The sequence below is a fragment of the Solenopsis invicta genome, chromosome 15 (genome assembly GCF_016802725.1).
Source record: "Solenopsis invicta isolate M01_SB chromosome 15, UNIL_Sinv_3.0, whole genome shotgun sequence".
Lineage (NCBI taxonomy): Eukaryota > Metazoa > Arthropoda > Insecta > Hymenoptera > Formicidae > Solenopsis > Solenopsis invicta.
This window is the reverse complement of record NC_052678.1, coordinates 5,889,910-5,911,839: the sequence shown is the minus strand read 5'-3', so window position 1 is coordinate 5,911,839 and position 21,930 is coordinate 5,889,910. Positions and strand designations below refer to the sequence as shown.

The window sequence follows — 21,930 nt, the reverse complement described above, 5'->3', positions numbered from 1 at the left end:
GAGTTCCCGACGGAATCATCGGACGCCATTGAGATCTCTCTCTCTTTCCCACGACGAATAACCCGCGTCATTGAATGCACTCGACCGGCTTCGCCGGTGCGCGTGCCGCTCGATTAACGCTCCGACCCTCCTCACGCGCGTGCTCGAGACCGTGTGTGCGCTCGCCTATTTGTCCAAAAGTTCACCAGCTTTCCGCGACCTTCCGCCGCGATGTACCGAACAGCTGGCGTCCGACGATAAAATTCCCAATTTTACATAAGTATTATACTGAAGAAAAAAATTGGAGACGACGGAAAAAGGAAGTTGAAATGTTTCGATTGTTTGCATTCTGTATATAGTACAATGTGAACGATTTCTTCCTTTAAGAATAAATCTAGTTGTTCTACACGCAAAGGAGAATAAAGTTAAAATATAACCGTACTAGAGACAGCTAATATCGAAGCTGTTTATTTTATTACTTGTTAAAAAATTAGTGCTACAGAAAACAAATGTTCGCTGCTAGAATCAAGTAACATTGAAATGAACTCATACTTTTCGCAGCGGAAACTAATAATATTTGTGGTGAGACTAAGAATCTTAGTTATACATGCTTGAATGTTAGTACCTTGAATTTTTCCTAAGAGAAATATCAAGAGTTCCTAAATAAATTTTTAAATAGGAATAAACAAAATTGCACTGTCGAAATACATTTTATTCGCATTTATCTTTCCAATTTTGAGAACTCGGCTTTCAAAAATCCTTTCATAAAAATGAAATTCTCTTGTTTCAAGCAGGAATGAAAAATCTCACAATGCCTTTTATTCTATTCCGTGTGATTCTTACGAGGAAAATGGAAATACTTCAATGCGTTTATCTGTCGGCGGTGCTGCAATTGCGAATCGAATGTTCGATTTTACATGCTCAAGACATTGAGGAATAGTTGCCACTTAACTAAAGTGTATTTTAATTTCAGTCAATAAATTTATATCTCGCGGCAAATGTATTTTACCTTTAACAGCCGACTTCCAGCGATCCATAGTCAAATTTTAGTAACTAGTTCAAACACGAAAGTTTGAACTAGTTACCGATACTTAGCCGATATTACTAAGTCATTTTCTTTTCCTGTAAATGGTATTCAAAGAACGCTTGAAGTTTAAGCTCGCAGCAACGTCGAGTGTTTAAGTTTCGCAAAGTTCTTTTTTTTCAACCTCTATCCTCTTTTTTTTTCCCCTCAAGCTGATTTAATAAATGGATTCGGAGTTACAAGAACGCAGCCGGTGTATTCAGGAGCGACGAACGTCGTCGCCTACTTCCGTTCGCTGTCCCGAACTAATTAAAAAGCGCAAGTTGCAAGATCGGCAAATCCATTTAAACCTTAACTACGGGATGAACAAACCACCTCTTGCTAACGAAACAATGGGTCAGGAACAAACGCCTCCGACGCTCGAAAGCCTCCGTGCGATCGCGCGACGTTCGCGATCGATTCGCCGTGTCTGAATTCAATGGAATTTCATTACGGGCGCTGCACTCCGCGCGCGCTGTCACACAGGTGCATGGAGAATGCATCGAGCGAACGGTAAATCGAGGCTCGCCGCCGCCGCCGCCGCCGCCGTCGTCGCCGCCGCCGCCAATGTCGAGTCGCAGCGCAATATTGGATTTCTGTTTCATTTGCCTCCGCCAATCCGGTTGCTCTTCCCTTTCATCGCCAATTATTTCTTGGGCTCGCGCGTTTCTTTTCCCTACGTTTTACCTGTCACCGAAGAGAATGGCTCGAGTTTCTAAACGAATCACCGATCGGTGTCCCTGACGCGTTCTGCTCAACGTTTCGCCAAATCGAGTCAAGTGCATTATCTACCTCGTTTACGACGCATCGTAGAATGTAGCGGTAATCGCATTACTAGGATGGTCGATGAAACATAGAGATCAATAGCAGCGATATTTATTTTTTAAAGAGAATTTTAAAGGCCATTTCATTTAAGTGTGCAAAAAATCAATCTTTGAGTCTAATTACTTAAAGAAAATGGCTTAAAATATTAAGTGTTTTTCTTGACGTTTCTAATTCAAAACCAATATTAAATGTAGGGTTTTCTTTGTTTTAAGTTTGCTTTTGTACTTAATTATATCAAAGATGTTAAATATCCAAAAATAATAGAGAGAAGTACATTTCTATTCTTGATTATTAAATTTTATCATTAAGTCTGTGAAATTATAAATATTTAAAAGGAAATTTTAAATTTAAGAAAAAAACTTACCAAATCGACGGCAGTGGAAGTTTCCAATCGATTACTCTCGTCAGGGCGACCCTCATCAATTTTTTCGTTGTTCACTCGCCATGTAAATCGTGGCCTAGGATGCGCAAAAATGGTAATATTGATAATTCCCTGTCTGCCAATTACATATCCGAAACGTTCAAAGGTCTGATGTGGCTGAGGTGGATCTAAGAAGAAAGACACAGCTTACTTTCAAAATCTATGATAAATTTAAAAATAAAAGACGATGTCTACAACGATTTTTACGTAGAACGTTAATTAACAAATGTTTGTTGATTAAAATTCACTAATATAATATAATAGCTAATTCGAGTAAATTGTTATTTTGTAATTAAAAATAGATACACGGATTTCATTAAAAATCTATTAAAAATTAACGTTGGAGAAAGTTGCCAATTCTAAAAACGCAAAGAATTGGATTGTTACATAAGTTCGTTTGATTCGTTCGTTCAGAATTTATGTAACAACCCAAAAACCGATATATCCGAGATAAAAGAATAAATTAAAAAACAGAATTTGATGATTGTAGGACAAATGTTAATAAGTAAGAAACTGTTTTGTATTAGAAACGTGAACTTACAATATACTTCGAGTTGCATAGTCGATTCCTTGGGCCTGTCGAGGGCGATGTGACTGGCTATGCATCTTAACGTTTTGCCGTTATCTGTCCAATCTAGACTGCGCGAAGCGTTCTGCACTGACAAGTTATCCTCCACATACGGATTATACGGATTATACGCGTTTCTGTCGTCGCCAATCGGCTCTTCGTCTAAATGTTCAGAACAAAAGTAATCTCATTTCACTATTATTTATGCATTCTACATATATTTTATCCTTTATTATATTATGTACTCTGTATTTTATATTTTAATATAATTATTTGAACATTATGAATAAAGAGAAAAAAATCAATTTATTATTTATTAATCTCGTTTTTAAAACATTAATGAATGTGTTATTAACACAAAGATACGTAAATACCTCCCCGTAAACGCCCCCCTACTGGATTTTCTTGTATTTATAATATTGATGTGCTTTTTGTTATCAAATTTTCGAATTTTCTCATCATTTAATCTAAAAAGATCAATCTTAGTTGATCTGTTATCCAAGCCGGTTATCTAAATTAAATTTTCCGAAACCCCATTTTCTTATCTCGGTTTCAGTAACTCTTCGTTATGACACTCGAAATTAAAGTTGGGAAGAGGCACATGTTCTTCTAGACTATTAAATAATAAATATACTGACCGAGAAACAGAGATACGTTTGCTGCTGGTCGACCAGATGGAGCGCTGCAGCTGACTTCCAATTTCTCGCCCTTTCTGAATTTGCCCACGCCGACACTTCCACGATTCGTGCGAAGATCAGGGTTGTTGGGTGGTCCTGAAAAATTAATTTCATGGAATTTCCATGGATCATTTCACATTGCCTCAATCAGATCGGATTGAATTAGAAAACAACATATATGGCGACACTTTTGTATATATTTTATTATTTTGTTATCTGAATCTGAGATGATAACTTAAATTTAACTTTTTTCAGCACACAATGTTTCTGTATGTTAAAATAACAGCAAAATTTCCTAAGATATTCATGAATCTCGCCATTTATCTTTATCGGGTTCATCTTAAACAGTAATTTTGCTCCCAGCGCTTATTTCAGTCTCCGTAAGCAATTTCCTTAAGGAAGATTAATTACTTTTCGAATACAGCTATAGCGACTCGAACAAGCGTTAGTTTGTTTTTTGCTGCTTGCTCTAATTAATATTTCTCTTTTCATCGTAACTTCTTTGTCAAAAATATCCTATCTTCTATTTATTTATTATTTTGTACAATACCATTTCCAGTTCCATCATGTTTAATTACTGCGAGTTTATGTGAAATATATAAAAACAATCATTAATGTGATAATTAAAATGTTAAAATAAATATAAATTTTAAATAAAAATTAAAAATCGACATATCGCAAAATTTATAAATTAAGTATCAAAATGAATCAATGTACAATTTATACAATACATTATTTTCATTAAAATGATTACACATTATATAATAAATGGTATATATCAAAATGATTTTAAAAAAACAATTTTTAAAATAATATTCATATATTATTAAAAAAGACACAGATATCTCTCAATAAATGTTTATAGCTTCTTATTTTGCATATATGTATTTAGCTTCAAAATAGACATGTATCTTTTTACTAAAAATATAAAAATGTGTTTTCTCTACCATTTCGATTGTCAAGTTTATTTCGTTGAATCAAGGCAAAAGGTGAGAACTTACTCGCGACGATGATCTTGAGAGAAGCAGTTGCCTCTTGCCGGGCTTTAATGGTCGTCAAGGAGCATTTGAAGGTGCCATCATGAGTATCTTTCACCCTAGCGATTTGGACGCCGCACTGGCCAGTATTTAGTCCAGTACCATAATACTCAATGCCATCTTCCGCCGGGTCTGTTCCAGTAAACACAATGCTACCCTCACCAGGTATCTCCACGCGGCAAACGCGAAGCGGTTGATCTGCTTTGCATAAAATCTGCACGCTCTCGCCGACTCGCACAGCCATGTCTTTTTTCGGTTCGATGTCTATATACGTATTCGTATTTTTTGCTGGAAACAGACGAATATTCGAGTTTAATAATGGGCTTGATAAATTATAAACAAATAAATAATTTCTAAGCAAAGTGTAAATATAGGTATATTATAAAAGTCATTAAAAACTATAGATATTTATTAAGTAATACGTTTATATAATTATTTTTTATCTTAAGGTAAATTTCAAAAATTGCGATTATTAATTCACTCCTTTATTTGACGCCAGAATAATGAAAAGAATATTCTTATTAAATATATAAAATATATAAGATATATAAACTACTAAAATTTATTAAATATATTAAATATATAAAATACTAAAATTTCAATTAAAAAAAAAAACAGATTACTTGTGATATTTCTCAATATTATTTAAGTTTTGTGATATTCAAATTCAACATCATTACACAATACGTACACATTCCTGTATTCAGTAATTGTATTGATTTAAAAGGTATTTGATTTAGAATCAAATTTGTTACATGAAAGTGCGATAACACTGTGTATTATAGAAGCGCTGAGAAAAATCGAAAAGAAAAACCGGGGAATGTTTCAGGCAGCAGGTTTTAAGGAACACGCGTCTGCAAGTGTCTCAATAAAAAATCGAGAGGGCGATTCGCATGGGCGAAGATGCAGCGTCTACGAAGATTTACGAGACAAAAAGAAAAGTTGATTAAATCCCCACCTGCACTACCTTCCATCACCCTCGTGTATCTTTCTTATATCAACGCGCTCTGTATCGGAAAGGGATATAGTCGATTTTTTCCTCTTTACTTTTCGTCACTGTAAACTCACCCGACACGTTGGTACATTTAATCTTCATGTTGCACGATGACTTCGTTATAATTCTACGCTTCTCGTTTTGCTAATTGACATATTATAAATGAAGGAAGCTTTAAACGCTTAATTAGCACCTTATTTTAAATATATTCTATTGTCGTGCGTGCCGACATTGTCATGAAAGCTTTCATAAAGTTCTCAATTGAGTTTAAATGTTTTCTATGACTTCATAAGAGTTACAATATAATGTTACGGAAACGATAAAGAAATTTTACACAACATTCAGCGTACTTTAATTATGCAAAAAACCTTTAAATACCATTAGTATGCGCATACGTATTGTTGAGGTTTCATAACGTGACGTAATATTATAGTCGAAACTGTAGCATGATCTTAGTATTCATACCGTATACTTTACATAATATGCAAGATAACTGTTTCAGATATGTAACTCCCTGCATTTTACAAAAAGAGGGCAAACGATATTCTGCAACTATACGGAAAAGATTATATTTAAATTTATAATCGTTTTGGCCAGTCTGTGACGTTCATCCAGTAATACAATAGGCCAAACAAAAAGCCAAGTCATATTTCGTCATTTTTCTTTACGTATCGAAGATCTTTCTATTCATTTCTCGCTTTATCTCATCGCACAGAAAATGTTGTACGGCCCTTTTTCACGATTTTTCCAAGTGAATTAAATTTTCATTAGATTCATTTCATTTTATATATTTACAATTCCAAAAAATAAAAGAAAAATATTTTTTTCGACGTTCTACGTCTCTCTACGCATGGCAGGCACAATCGCTATTCAAATGTGACGATCATTATCGCTGCTATCCAAGCTTGATGACGATCATTATTGAGATAACGTACGTTTAAGTTTATACCTAAGTATCCCTCGTAACAGTTTGAGCGTAAAAACCACTCTCCCTCCCCCCTCGACAAAAAGTCCACCCTCAAGAAGCTATCGTCATAAGGGTTTCATATAGACGTTTGTTTTTTAAGTTCTCTGCCGGGAAGACTCGTCGCGACGCGGAGCGCTGGTTGCATCGATCTCCGCACGAGTTTTGGACGTGGCGTGTCATCGGCGGAACGACGACGACGCGGCGGCCGACCGATCTCATGCACGATGCTATTATGATAATGCGCTTCAAGAAATATGATAAACTGGGCGTGGCACGGGCAACGACTATCATATTTCATCCTGTCGACCGACTGGCTAGTTTCGAGAGGCGAGTAATTCGAAATCTAGCAATTTTGACAGATTCATGTTCTTGCGATCGGATAAACAAATTACAGAAGCCACGAAGTGAAGCGAGCACAACTGCAACTCCCAAAAGATGTAACAAATTTAACAGAGCGATTCCAGTTTCCTATAAAAAATCCGCATTTGTTTCCCGATAAAAATTAAACAAGAAAGATGATTTATATATTATATAGATCCTTGAAAAAAAAGTTGATAAACTTGTTTCAATAAACTGATTACTGATCAGTAACTGATTATATTTCGTCAGTAAACTTATAAAATATCATCAGTTACTGATCAATAATCAGTTTATTGAAACAAGTTAATCAACTTTTTTTTCAAGGGGAAAATGCTTGATTAATTTAAATTATTCATATACTTAATTTATTTTAGCATTTATTGATTACTTGGACTTGTCTAAACTTTCTTCTGGAGAAAACGTTTTCCTCTATCTTCGTACGTTTTATTATTATTCAAGCAATAAAACAATTGCATCGATGCCTTGTGATTTTTCGGGTGTTCGTTACCGCTGTGCGACACACTCGCGGGTTTTCTTTTTTTCTCTTATACATGGAGATATTTCCGTTTAGGTGCACTCAGATGCGTTTTCTGTGTGCGTGCGCCGATGTTTCGGTTCGTGGCCAGGGATTCAATGGATTCGTTAGAATTGTTACGCGATTTTATAGCACGTTACAGACTTCAAATGCACTGAAAGCACTTCCGAAAAAAGCGATGTTACCCGGTATTGGAGTTTTTTTTTTTCTTGTACCTAGGTATGCAGGCACTGCTTTCGTTTCTGTTATCCACGATGTACTATTTATCGTGCAGTATAATTTAGATTTTATTTCGTGTGTTAAATTTTAATGCTTAACAATTATTCAAAATAATAAACATTTGTATATTATTAATAATTATTATGCGTTGAAAATCTAACTTGTCTCGTAATATTATTGTTTTTATTTGATTTTATTTATTTAAGTCTAGGCATGTACTCTCCGTTTATTATTTCATATAATTTAATTCAATTTAATTTTATCAATTTTATAAAATTCCATTTTAATTTATAGACTGTCAATGTCGTATTTTTAATGCAAAATTTACAACACTGGAATTAAAATATTAATGAGCAAAATATAATTATGTAACGAAATAATTTTCATTTAATGAAGAACAAATTACCGGGTAACTTCCCTCGGTCGTTGATTTATTGGTGCAACTATCCCGTATGTATTTGTCACGTTTTTTTTTCTTCTTTTTACCCCGCTGAAATTCGCGTTGATGCTGAAATTATATGAAAATTCCTCCACGCTTTCTGCGCCGTTCCATGCGATTGCAAATGTGGCGCGCCGTGTCGACCTGCCAAGCGATCGCAAGACCATAAATCCCATTTGATTTTCCGCTCATCAATTTGTTACATAGCCGACGTCACGATCTAATTTGCCCGTATACCCGGATTTGCCCGGAGAATACGACCGCGCTCGCCATCGCCGCACAGTCCCCGCCTGCATCGAGGAACACGCATCCCCCGAAAGCCACAGCAACAGATGCGGTGATTTGTGGACGTCGCGCCACGCACCGTTGCAATTATGAAATTGATGCACGGATGGACGTTAAAATAAGTACACCGTTTTATCTCGGCCTCTCTCCTCCTCTCGCGATTTCGCCGTAGCCATCGTATGACTCATATGAAGCAGAGTGTATAAATTTCTAGTTGTAATAATCACAGTTACACATAAAAATACCGGTTCGCGAGACTCGCATTTGTGTTTACGATCCGCTCGGTGAATTCGATATTTGCTATCGAAGAAGATACGCGCCGGTTCTCCGCTCGCCTACAAGCGGGTTTCCGTATTCCGCCTGTGCACGTGCATTCCTCATACGCGCCACACATCGCGGAATACATATGTGATACAACACGTAACGGCGCATGTATCCGTTTCGCGCACATTCCGCACCTCGGTATTTTATGTCCGCTCGCCGTTATTGACTCCCCCGGTTTTCCGACCGCCTTTCCTTCTCATCCTCCTCCTCCTCCACCTCTTCCCTCGCGCGCCGCGCAGTGATAACGCGGCGAAGATAATCTTGGCTACCCGGCATGCAACCTGCCAGTGCAATTTCGTAGCGATTTCCAATTTTCTCGGCTCGCTCGCATCCCCCTTCGCCGCGCGTACCGCGCGCGTCTTCTTCCGCTCCGCTCGTGGAAGGAAAGTGCGAAGAAGATGTGGGCTCGGAATGGAACGAGAGGAAGGAAGGAGACCATCGGAAAAGGCAAGAACGCGTATGTGTTAAGCTACGTGTACACTGTGCCAGCGAGTCTTCAAAGGATCCATCTTCATTGTTCGTTTGTTACTCTGTGTGTCGAACAATCGCGTTCACGTGGATTCAGTATTCGTTATACGTAGTGAGGTGAAAAAATTTTCAAGGATATAAAAAGGGCGGTAAGATAAAACAATATAAGAATAAAATAATGTGTAATAAAAATAATAAAATAATAATAAAAATAAAAGATAAAAATGGTTTCCCGTTATTACGTTTTTCTTATATCCTTATATGCCGGATAGTTTACTACGTATCCGGTAAGCTTCGAATATCACCTAATAATGTTGTCTGCCTTTTAGCTTCGAACTATATATCAACTGAAAATATGATATATTGATATCCTCGAATATCTTGCAGAATCCTTTTTTATTATTTTTACTTTTCGATATAATTCATTTTAGAATTTTTGTCCTTAGAATGATGCAACACTGAAACCATTCTTCTTCACTGGCAACGGTTTTCCGTACAAGTCAAACTTAAAAATACCTTTCATTTTGGTACAGGAAAATTAATCATTTTAAAAAATATATTAAAGGATAGGTGAACAAAAAAAATGGTTCCTTTTTTACCATCTCTTTTTATATCCTCACACCGGATAGTTTTAGACTTTACTACGTAACGTGTAAGCTTCGAAATATTAGCTACTGACATTATATTAATATTCTTGAATTTTACGCCCCCCCCCCCTCTTTTTTTATTTTAACGGCTTTGAAATCCTCAGCATGCGGCGCACTTTTCACGCTACTTTTTAGTGATCTATATAACGTTTCGGTGGTGTGTACACGCACCCTTAGGACGCTGCACGCTGCGGTTAGATTGCGGCGACGGTTTCACGATGCAGCGAGAGGAAGTAATCCCGGTCGGCACTTCTAGTATCAGGATGCCGCTATTCCCTAATGTTGCTAATTTTGCTCGACGGGCGCCGCGAAACATGCCCGGCCATCGCGATGCGATATGCTCGGAGTCGTTCGTGCGGATCGGAGTGAGCAGCAAAACTCGATTTTCGTTGCAATCAGCTTGAAATATTGGAGATTAAAATACAAGGATTTATCCGATCAGGCTGCGACTAATAATCCAATAACGCTGGGCAATGTTGGATCATTGACGAATTAATGATCGACGAAAATAACGAAAACGTCCTGGAAATACGCGAAATTCGTCTCTCGCGTGGCTTGATTCGCGAATCAAATATAAAAGCGCGGACAGCGTACGCTATTAATTAACGTAAAAAAAAAAACACACCAGCAATTTTTCTCCGCGCATCACAGGTAGCTAAATGGTTAACTGATCAATTGACTTTTGAAAGAAGCGAAGCGTGTTGCGCGGCGTGTATCGTATTTGAAGCGCGTAGTACGTCAATTTTATGATGTTCCACATCTCTTGTCGACAGCATTTTTCGGAAGCCACCGAGTTCGACCGAGTTAACTTGATATTCGTTGCGGCCGGTGCCGGTCAGACAAAAGCACTATATTGCTTGCAAGCTTGTTTCCACGTTATTGGATGCGTTCATCAGAATCCCATAGCACAAAAAACGATCGGATAACGCTTCAATTTGATTGGCGCACAGTAGCATTCTGCATATCGCTGTGCGCCAATAAGAGCAATAAGAGAAGTAAAAGATAAAAAAAAGGCATTTAAAAAGTATAAAAATATCAGTTTCCTTTAATTATCCCAAGCTCGTTTGACGTTCGGCGACGCGGTCGCGTATACGTGCCGTAGCTTAGGATCAGAGCAAATTCAAACATGCCCGATTTTACATATATTTCGCTGTACTCTAAGAGCAAAATTAATTATGTTCTACGAGTTCTGCTGCACCGCGCTGTGCACTCACTAATTAGTCATTAATGAGCAGCAAACGTGTATCACCATTAGTCGTGGAAATCAATATAACGATGCGCCCGCGAGCGTGCAATTACACAGTAAGTACAATTTTGACCAGCCAGTAGTCGGTAAATATTTGCAATTATACGCTAAATCCGATTAGACGGTTTATTGATAAAAGATAAAAATTGTAATTTAACGTAAAATGGGGTATAGTTAACCCGTTATGGCGCTGGCGCGTCAAGCGTCCGGCGAAAAAGTTCGCGTGAACAAACACGCTCGTTCGCAACATCGCGCACTTTCAATTTGATTTATCGTTCGTATGCGTGACGATCGGAAAGTCGGATAAGAATCCGAAATACACAATAAAGGAATGAAAAATCTCAGTGTGCCGCAGCTCGGTATATACTTTCAAAGTCCGAGGAGCGGTCGCGTGTAATTTCGCCATAGCCTTTATGATGAACAAAAATATCTCCCAGATGTGGCTCGCAGATATTTCTACCGTAGAGCAGTTTAGATCCCGTTACGAAGAAAGATCGCAGAAATTAAAACGCCAGCAATGAAATCACAAACGTGAAACTTTCCCATATTATTTTCCCCCCCTTTTTTTTTATTTTCTTCGCCGTCTCGTGTATTACTTGAAGCAGAGATAATTTAAAATAAGCTGTTCTACAAAAGTTTTGACGACACGAAAAGGAAGCTATATTGTATTAAGAAGTTATACCTTAATACCTCTTTTTTATGTTTGAACAATCTAAATGGCAGGTTACCGAGTGATTAAAAATGGTAATTAGTTACTGAGAAGGGGGGGGGGGAATTATTTATATATTGTGTCGGTTGCGCTGATATATTTTCAAGAACAGCTGCCCCGATGAACTTGCACAATAGAGATTCAATGAACAAATTACAAGTGAAACTGTAAATTGAAGTTTTATTTACGTCGTCGTATTGATCCTGTTTCCTTCATTATCCTGCGACCAAGCCAAATGAGACCCACGTTTCCAAAGTAAGTAGATCACGGGAGTTTCTTCGCAAAATGAGAAAAAAATAGATCGTCGTCGAAAAGCTTGACATGCATCCACGACGGGTGTTTCCAGTGCGTCGCGAGAACTTCCGCTCTTCGCGAGAAAACGTTTCCTGCGAGTCTCAGTCGGACGCCAATTTCGGCCAGACAGCCGTAAATCCTCGCCGAGATTAAGGACGGTTTACACGGCAGTAAATCAACTCATCGCGCCGCGCCGCTTCTTCCTCCCATCCCTTTTTCTTTCTCGCTCTGCCTCTCTTCCGAATGAGGAACTTTCGAGACAAGGAGCCACCGGAAGGATACATTCGCCACATCGATACTGGTCGAGCGTTTCCCCCGCCCCCGTTTCCTACCATCGACGAACGTAAATCGATTGCAGTCGGTTGATGATGACGTTGGAATCCAGTTACGTAAACCGGATTTCGTATTAAATAACTGTCGCTCGATGTCCGCTGCAGGACTTCGAGGGTTGCTTCAGGAATTTCTAGTTAACGCGGCGTCGAGAAATTTTATTCGATGTAATAAGAGCAAGGTGTCTCGAAGAAGCCATGTAGTAACAACCAAAATTAAGCAATATCTATTAATGTAGATTAAAGTCAAATAATGTATCGTAGAAAAGCAAGAATAAAAATAATTTGTGTCTTTAAATAAATAATTAAATAGACGAATATCAAATGGCGCAGATGTACATATACCTAATGTTGTTATATTTAAGAATAATGTAGTATATTAAAACGAACAAGATTATTTATTAAATCTTTCCAGAAATTTGATAATATTATTCAGAAGATCAATAATATTTAATAATATTAATATTGGTTTAAATTGATTTAAAAAAGTTAATTAATATTGATTCTTAAAAATATTAATAACGCCCCTTTCTAATATATTAACAAATATTGATATAATTATAATTTGGTTATTATATATTATTATATTAGAAAAAGGTTAATATTCTTAAGAATGAATATTAGCATTATACTCTTTAACTTCAATCAAAAACGCGAAGTAGGATGATCTTCAATTAATTGTAGATATCCGATAAGATCTTCAATATCATCTTTGTCACGACATCAAATAATAGATGTCCAATATGTGTCTCGGTGGTATTGTACATCTCACACTCTCAAGTATCGTCGTGCGCGACGCGGCGATACGATCTTCATTGTCACAGAAGTTCGAAGTGAACGTCAGAGCACGTCTCTTCTGAAGAAATGTTATCACCTCGTTTCTGTTACAACGATATCACAATGACAATGTTGGTATTTTATAAAGAGCATTCGCGTAGCCGCGATCTGCCAATTATCCGATAACTTCATCAGAACGGCCCTGCAACGGACGTCCACGTCACGGAAGCATGTTTCCTACAATTCGCGCAACAATTAACTGTCAATAACAATCGCGCCGTACTTGAAAAAGAAATAAGCGAATTAGCATATGAAGTCAATTTTTCTCGAGTAAACTGCGACGTGATAAAAACAAGCGCGGAGAAATTGGAGTGAGATATAGAGGGATATTTATCTCGTTGGATACGATCTCTCGTCGTGAATGCAAAATTATGTTGTAACGTTAGAGCCCTTAATACTGGAGTGAAGGTGTAAACACGAAACCGCAGGTTATCGTTAAGCCCACGCAATGCGGCGGGCGAAAGTGGACGCGCTGGAAAATGATGATTATGACTCGGCATTTCGCATCGAATTATCCACGGTTATCCACTTTGACGCGAAGCATAGCTGTGTTAGCTTCCGTCGAAATCGCGTGTGTACGAGAACATATTGTGTTATTTTGATCCACTTTCTCTCGAAAATTTTCGAGACGGAAGATACTCGCGAATGCGATTAAATACGATTAAAAATTCTATCATCCATTTACGATTAACACGTTAAGCTGGAAATAATCTTCGTCAGAATATATGTCAAAAATGTGGAGTCAGTCAAATATAGTATGAAAGGTGCAATCGGGTGAACTAAATAATCGAAATGTACCATAAAATATTGCATCGAACTCCATACTTCGATAAAATAAATCGGATCGATAAATTGTTTATTGCGTTCAAAACTTTGATTACGATAAATAATTCGAATCACAGTAAACGAGAACGAATCATGTGCACAGAAACAAAAATCAATATCACATCAACAATCATTGCCTCATACAAGAATATAAAATTTTCTTGAAAGAATTTGATAATCTTAAATTGGCATAACTTACAGATGAAGAAAAAAATTCTTCATATAAGAAACAAATTTCTTCCTATGTATAATATATAAGCATGCTATATCTGTTTAGGTTTATCAAATTCTTTCAAGATTGTTAAAAAATTTGATACTAATTTTTTTTCTGTGTAAGCAAAAACAGTGCTAGAATAAAAATATCCGATTTGAGCAATACAATTAGATAATGACTTAAAATTATATCATTTAAAAATTTGATCTGGGTGTATTATAGATTTAAAAAACTGTTAATTAAAAAACTGTGCTAAATAATGTGCGAGGAGTTGCAATTTTGCAGTATAAGACACATACTGAAGTATTCAATAAAAATAACAAATCGGTGTCGTATCTAACGAGTTGTGTGACGTGAGCAGAATCAACAGAAATAATATTAATGTTTCAGTTAGCTACAGGTGCAGTCAAAGGGTCTTTGGCAATGATAATACGGTATTATCAAGATGTGGCTTTAGGAAGAGCTTGACGTAGCTTGTCTAAAATGTATGTCTAGAATCTAATGCGGCGTCTCACCAGCGCTATTACGGTTGACCGATATCCCAAGCTGGTCGACTTAGTGGTAGACTTTAGTTCAATGTCTCAGCTTTAAAGGAAAGTCGGATTCGTCAGGTAAAGCCGCTTGCACTTTTGACAGGAAAATATTATCTGGATGTATAAATAAATAAATTTAATTGAATAAAATTTTATTTTTGAAGAGCCAAGAATAATCATGGGCAAAAGAAAATCTAACGCGAGATATCGCTTGAAAATGTTTCAGAGAACGACAATCGATACTCGACGAGCCACGCTCCCGACAAGATTACAGAAATTTTTGTTCGCGCAGATCGAGTCGTGCCGCATATTCAACGAACTCGAAAAGAAATATATCCCGCGGCTAAAGTTTTGCCAACCTCGAGGTAAGACTGGTGGGAACCAACTTATTAACTAGGCAAGAAACAATGCCGTTTCCACATCCAACTGAGTAATCCACGGTATTACCGCGGATTACTGATGTCTCCTATCCGTTTTGTTTCCTGTTTTCCTCTTCTCGTTAGCGACGAGTGCTGCTCGCGATTTCCCGAAGACGCGATTCCGTAGTAATGTTCTTAGTATTGTCTCTCAAGATAACAAATATCTGGCGTATCTGCTCTCTCTCTCTCTCTCTCTCTCTCTCTCTCTCTCTCTCTCTCTCTCTCTCGGAAAATAAAACCGGCAAGATTTGAATTCTATTATTATTTTCCTTTGTGTGCTCACAAAGATTATACGTACTCTATTTTTTTCTCTTATCAAACATTTTCTTATTTTGCATCAATTTTTGCAGTATCAAGGTAATAATGCATGAAATAAAGAAATATTATTCTATAAAATTTTACGCAAATAAATATTATTTATAATTTTGTGTATTAATAAGTAGAGATTATTTTTAAATATTTGCATACTACATGTAACATATGACACATAAAATGTTCTCTACAGGTCAGATTTTAATACTTTTTTGCTCCCAATAAATACATTAAAAGTGATATTATTTTTTAATGAGAACATCATTGAAATATTAATAGCAATTTTTTTTTAAAGCTGTATGAAAAGTAGGGTGCATTAAACATATTTTACGGATTAACGAGGATAAATCAGTATTCTTTGCAATGCAAACGGATAGAATTGACGATCGGATTAGTAAAAGAGTTTTACATTGTCGATGAGAATATACTTGGGCACGATTTGAATTTCAAACTGTTCGAGTACCTGGCATGAATGGAAAATAGGTGAATTAAAAGAGATCGGTAGGAATGTATATTCTCCTTAGAATTAAATTTCGACTTTTATCAAGTCAGGATTTTTTCTGAATGTTTTCAGTTAAAGAAATCTTTTTCGACGAGATTAATTAGTTCAATATTTTTCAGTCTCTCCATGCTTATCCTTATGAAAACGTGTTCTTTTTCTAATCTTATCTCTTATTAAAATAACTCAATTATAATACACACACACACACACACACACACACACACACACACACACACATATAATATATAATATTATAACTAACAATAAGTTATTTTAAAGTCGTTTCAAGATTTTGAAGCAAAGCCTCGATTTTAAATCTCGCGAAATAAAAATAATCGTGTTAATGCTTTTTATTTAACAGATTTTAAAAAATAAAAAAACTTGTAACTGCACAAATAAGCGAACGCAAAGCTGCATAATGTACGTGTAATGATAATGACGCATACGTAGATACGTTTCGTAGTTTGCCATAGCAATAACACGAATAGCTAGCAGGCTGACCTTCCGCATGGGAATGCAACACTAATTAGCGACAGCGCTCCGTGAAACGCAGACACATACAACAAATCGTCGAATACCCTCAAAAATATTCACGAAAATCCGCATCGTGCTGCGCTCCGAATGCGTATGCACCGAGTAACGTTCATGAAATTAACGGAGAAAAACCACCTCCATATTTTTTATATCTTTTCTTCTTTCTTCTTTTATTTTTAATTGCCGGAGTTCTGTCACAGTGAAAAAGACGATGACCCCGTTTTTTAAAATGCTTCTCTTTTTGTCAAGGAACATTTGAGAATATCGACACTGAATGGAGAATGAATAATTTTCGCATTAATGCAGTTTCCAAGGATGTCGTAACTCCAAGATAAAAATAAATAAAAAAATTAGAAATAAATAAAAAAATAAATAAATAATTATCTGCCAAAATAAGTGTTGATATTTGTACATTGATAGCAGAAAATTAATGAATTTCAGAGATCGATTCGTCGTGATATTCTTCTACTAGGGAGAATTTCTTCTTGAATTTAATAAAACGAAGGCGTTTCATTTCGTTTGGAAAGTGTCAAAGGGATCAAAAGATATTAGTGTATGGTTGGTCGCGTCCCGGCGTTTGCCGAAGATTTCGTTCACATCGGTTCATTCCATTCGTCATGGAAGCATGCAACGTAAATTTGGTCCCCCGGTGCGGTTTTCCAAGTCATAAGTGAAAACTAGCGTAAACAGCGAATAAAATGCGAAGAAATAAAATAACGTATATTCGTTACGAAGAAAAAAATTTTTGCACTTTTTTACTTACATGTGTTTTCTTGTATTTTCTTTCGTGAAAATTTTACTTCATATTTTTATACATTCGGCCTAATTCGCGATAGTAGTACAAATCGACCAATTTATTTATCAGATGTGGGAAATTCTCAAATTGTTGTGTTGATTTCTCAATATTTCCAGTATCTCTCTTTATATCTTTAGTTAGGGACATGTCAAAATAGTTCTTTTTTTTGTATCTGCCTTTATCTTTCATCAATCCATCACGTACATCGGATAAATTGATAGGAATTACCTATCGCGATCGATCCGATCGCACCCCTTCGTTTACTCGCGAATTCACGACAATTGCCGATGGCGGATGAACGTCGCGAGATCATCGGAATGAGGCGCGAGGGGAGAATGGGACACAAAAGAACGAATGAACAAAAACGGATCAGTGCCCCGCCGCGCCGCGACGTTAGTCGTCATCGCTACGAAAAGGACGAGACCTCAAAAATCAGGACGTACGCCATTACTGCCGACTGCGGATCTCATTTGAACACGGCGCAGGACCCTCGTAGTCTGGTCTACTCCTAATGAAGGCGGCTTTTTCTTTTTCTCGTTGCTCATCCCTCCACCTTTCAAGCCCTATCCTAGTTCCCCCTAAGGCCTAGTTCCCGAGGCCTGCCATTCTCTCTTTCTCTCCCTCCTCTCTTTCGGTTTTTATATTTCTTTTCGCCTCCCCGTTGCTATCTTGACTGCGTTCTTTGAGCAAGACGATGGCACGAAGTAAATGTTATCACCGCACCGTCAGATGCAGTTTAAAATAGCAATGAAAGGGCCGGGCTTGACAGATTATCCGGCATTAAAACTTGTATTGCTATGGTATTTCGAAAGTTATGTATTCAGATTTATATACAATATATATAAAAATATTAATATACAGATTTAAATTATTATAAATAATTCTAGTGTTAAATCCTTATTTCAATATTTTCACAAAATCTTGAAGTATGATCGAATAAGTTCTCCATTCTTTAACTATTATTTTAGTCTAATAAGATACATAACGGTATGAGCTTATTGAATAAAAGAATTTCAAATGTTTGAAAAGTCCATAAATAAATTGTATCGTATAACACAAAAAGCTCTCTCTCTCTCTGGCAAGTACAAATGCTCATGGAATTTATTAAAGAATAGCTGGGAGCATAAATGACAACACAGAGACGGTCACTCTGATAAAGAGTACACGTATCCTGGGGAAAATTTAAAATTTAAAATTAATTTTAATATTAAAGAGTCTACAAAAATATTTCGCTAAAGAATGAATAATGGACATGTTTGCTTTGATAGATCTGCATGAGTAAACCGAATTAAATCAATGTCGCGATGCATTAGCTGGCGAAGTCGACGCAACGATGAAAAGTGCGGTCAGTGTATCGCAAAATATTCACTTAAAGCGGATGCATTTCGATCCCGGTGGCACGTAACGCCCCCAATTGAAACGGAATCCGACTTGGTAACAGTTTTATCGAATCGCGGCCGTATGTTTCAAGTAATTAACGCGTTTATCGCGTGGGTGGAGTTCGAGGGAAACTCGATTAATTGCGTGCAAAGCGGCAATTTCGACGTTCCAATCGCGATAAAACTCATCGAGCCGCGAGAATAAGCCGCCACGTTTCTGTTATAATTTTTAATTAACTTCGGTGAATTACTTACGTCCCTCAAATGGAGTAAGGGAATTACTATGGCAATACAATTTCGCACTCTTAATCCCCTGAGGAAATATTTGAGCCGTTCACTACCTCGATTCGCGATAAATACTCGATTTATACCAGGAATATGTTATTCTCGAGAAAATGTTCCACGCTATATTTTAACATTTAACGTAAAATAGCTTCACGTTCGCGTCGCTTCGAGAGATACAACAAAATGATGTTTGAACAAATTCCTCGGTGCCTAACAGGTAAATCGCAATACAAATATATTTCTTTATTTTTCGAGGTTTGTTTTCAATTCCGTTCAATTAGTAGGTTAATTGTTTTTATCTTGAGACAGCGATAAAGTGGCGCGACAGTGCAAATCATATCCTAGAAGACGCCACGGCGAGAGCCGTGGAGCGCCAACGGAGCGATGGCTCTCCTCCAGCGCAATCTCAATAAAGCACGCCGAAGTTGCCGTTTATTTCAATTCTTCAGCGGTTGAGACACATTAAAGTAAGGGCGAGCACGCGGCGCGCGCGTAAATACGGCAATTTGCAGTCGACTGATTATTTGCAGCCGGAATTCTCGAAAAGCTCGCCAAATTGCACACCCGGGAATTAAAGCAGCACCGCTTTCTCCCCCCCCCCTCTCTCTCTCTCTCTCATCGTTGTTTTCTTACTTTTCATTTTGTACTTTTATTGAATGTTCTTAGACAACTTGCCCTAAAATAATACATGCTCCATCTGTCTGTCTGTCTCTCTCTTTCTCTTTCTCTCTCTGTTTCTCAACTGGTCGAGCGATAAGAAATAAAAATTGCGAGGAACAAATACTTTTCGCGGCTACGTACATGTATAACAATGATATAGAGTATAAAATAAATGTGGCGATAAAAGCTACGGCATTCCACGTAAAACGTTTTCGAATCGCGGCGAACTTTCGAGCGATGATGCGGGCGAGTTAACTCGTTTTCGGGCATTATCTCTTCTTCACTCGCCATTAAACGGCGCAAATAAGGCTAGAAAATATTCGGCTCGCTGCTCAGAGTTTTCCCGGACGTGTTTCTCTGCTACTGTGGTTGACGTTATCGCACTTTTACTAATGATCCCCGCGCTACAATCCGCTCGCCCCTTGTTTGTTCCGCGAAACGTCATTAGCATCTGCTTGGAAAGGGGGAGGAATGCTCTCTGATATCTTACATCTGGCGAGAGCTCGATGCTGAATAGCGCCAAGATATTTTTCGCAGTCTGTCTTCTGAAGTCACTCGAATCGATTAAATTCGCGTTTTCATCCAATCTCGTTATACGATAAATTTCAATTCGACTTGATACATTTACGAAAAAAGTTTTTTTTTTAAATTAACGAATATATTTCGTCTGCGTTCACAGTGAAAATTACGAAAATTTACAAAAGAATAGCGTAATTTTGCAAGAACGACGAAAGCACTGATCGAGCGGAAGCGATGGACGACGTATTACTGCGGAATTGTTTATCTATCATCGCATGCATATATTGAAAACACGTCGCGTACATACGTAATGAATGCGACACTACGGAACGTGCAGTTTAATTTAATTGCATTTTTGTACCGGTTCCAGACGGCCCAGGAGCTCCGCTTATTTTCCGCGAGGCGCGCCCATGCGAGGGTAAATTCGAGATATGAGTGCCGACGCGCTGATGAATGTGTTTGCGGTAGCTGATGAATGTGTTTGCGGTAGGATACATGCTCAGAATATAGGGCAAAAGATATACTATCAGCACGATAAATCGTATCTCGCTTGGCACTCGCCCTGACGTTTCGGGACCTATTTCGGCTGTCATTTAATAGATTGTAAAAATAAGGGTATTACGAGCCGTACGATAAAATATTAAATTAGACTCGGACTAAATTAAAATTTAATTAACAATATAATGTTAGTGTAATGAATTGTATTTGTTATAACGGGGGGATTGTTGCGGAAAGTTTCGTAATAAATCTTGCTGTGTTCGCACTAATAACCGCGAATGCTCATGTTGACAATTTAAGATAATTTGTTATTAGTGGTAAAGCTAATTGCTCCTATCGCGAGCTGCTGTTCTTTGTCCTCGTTTCGATATCAAACAAAAGCGTAATACCACGCGGTCATTGACTAATGCTACTTATATTTAGAATGTATATAAGTAGTAATAGACTTTTATTAATCCAATAGTCGCCTTATTCCGTATTTTCATACGATTATCATAACTCAAATCTTCAAACTGATGAATATATATTCTGTGACCTAGATCGCGTTGTTTACTCCGTTCCGGTCAAATTCCGTTTGATAGCGCGAGCCTTGCCCACTACGTATACAGTTTAAATTACGTTACTGAAATTAAATATTTAATTTATTCATTCAAATAAATATTTCCGTGTAAAGTTATAGGAGTGAATTTCAAGCGAATGGTCTCGGCGAAGAAAATAACGTGGCGACCCAACCGTTGCCTAGAAGATGTACAGCGCTCCAGCATAAATCATTACAAGTCGGAATTTTTCCAGCGGAATTCAGCGGAATTTCGTAGTCAGTTGCGTTTCGCGAGGATGTGGATTTGCACGCTCATCGTAGTCCTGCTGATCCCGGAAAGTCTGCGTTTCGCAATGTTGACGTGTGTCCTTGCCTTCTTTCTTGCACCTCCCGTTCCTCTCTCTCTCTCTCTCTCTCTCTCTTGCTCGTTCGCTCGCTCGCAAGTTCGGATTGAACCTTATTTCGATGCGAATCGAACACGGATTGAGGATATCAACGACGAGCGTCCCCGAATGGAATTACCATAATAAAGCGTCGCTCGCGGAGTCACGCTGCTCTCGTAGACGAGGATATCGCGACGGTCGGCTCCCAGCCGAGAAAGTCAAATGAATTATCGCGTCGAACGTAGAAAATCACCTGCCAATTTCTCATTCGGGCGTCCCTCAATTTTTCATCGTGTCGCTTCCGTACTTA

The 21,930-nt window shown here is 37.6% G+C and overlaps 1 protein-coding gene across 4 annotated transcripts in view; it reads right to left on the bottom strand.

Annotated features, from left to right (window-relative positions):
- Positions 1-21,930, bottom strand: part of LOC105200974 (fasciclin-3) — a 309,340-nt gene that overhangs the window by 21,850 nt on the left and 265,560 nt on the right. For all 4 annotated transcript variants that reach the window (XM_026138067.2, XM_026138068.2, XM_026138069.2 and 1 more), the window contains exons 2-5: positions 4,535-4,858; positions 3,495-3,629; positions 2,830-3,018; positions 2,232-2,416 (exon numbers count right to left, since the gene is read on the bottom strand). In XM_026138067.2, the coding sequence (XP_025993852.1) occupies positions 2,232-2,416; positions 2,830-3,018; positions 3,495-3,629; positions 4,535-4,858 (833 nt within the window). The remainder of the gene's footprint in view (positions 1-2,231; positions 2,417-2,829; positions 3,019-3,494; positions 3,630-4,534; positions 4,859-21,930) is intronic.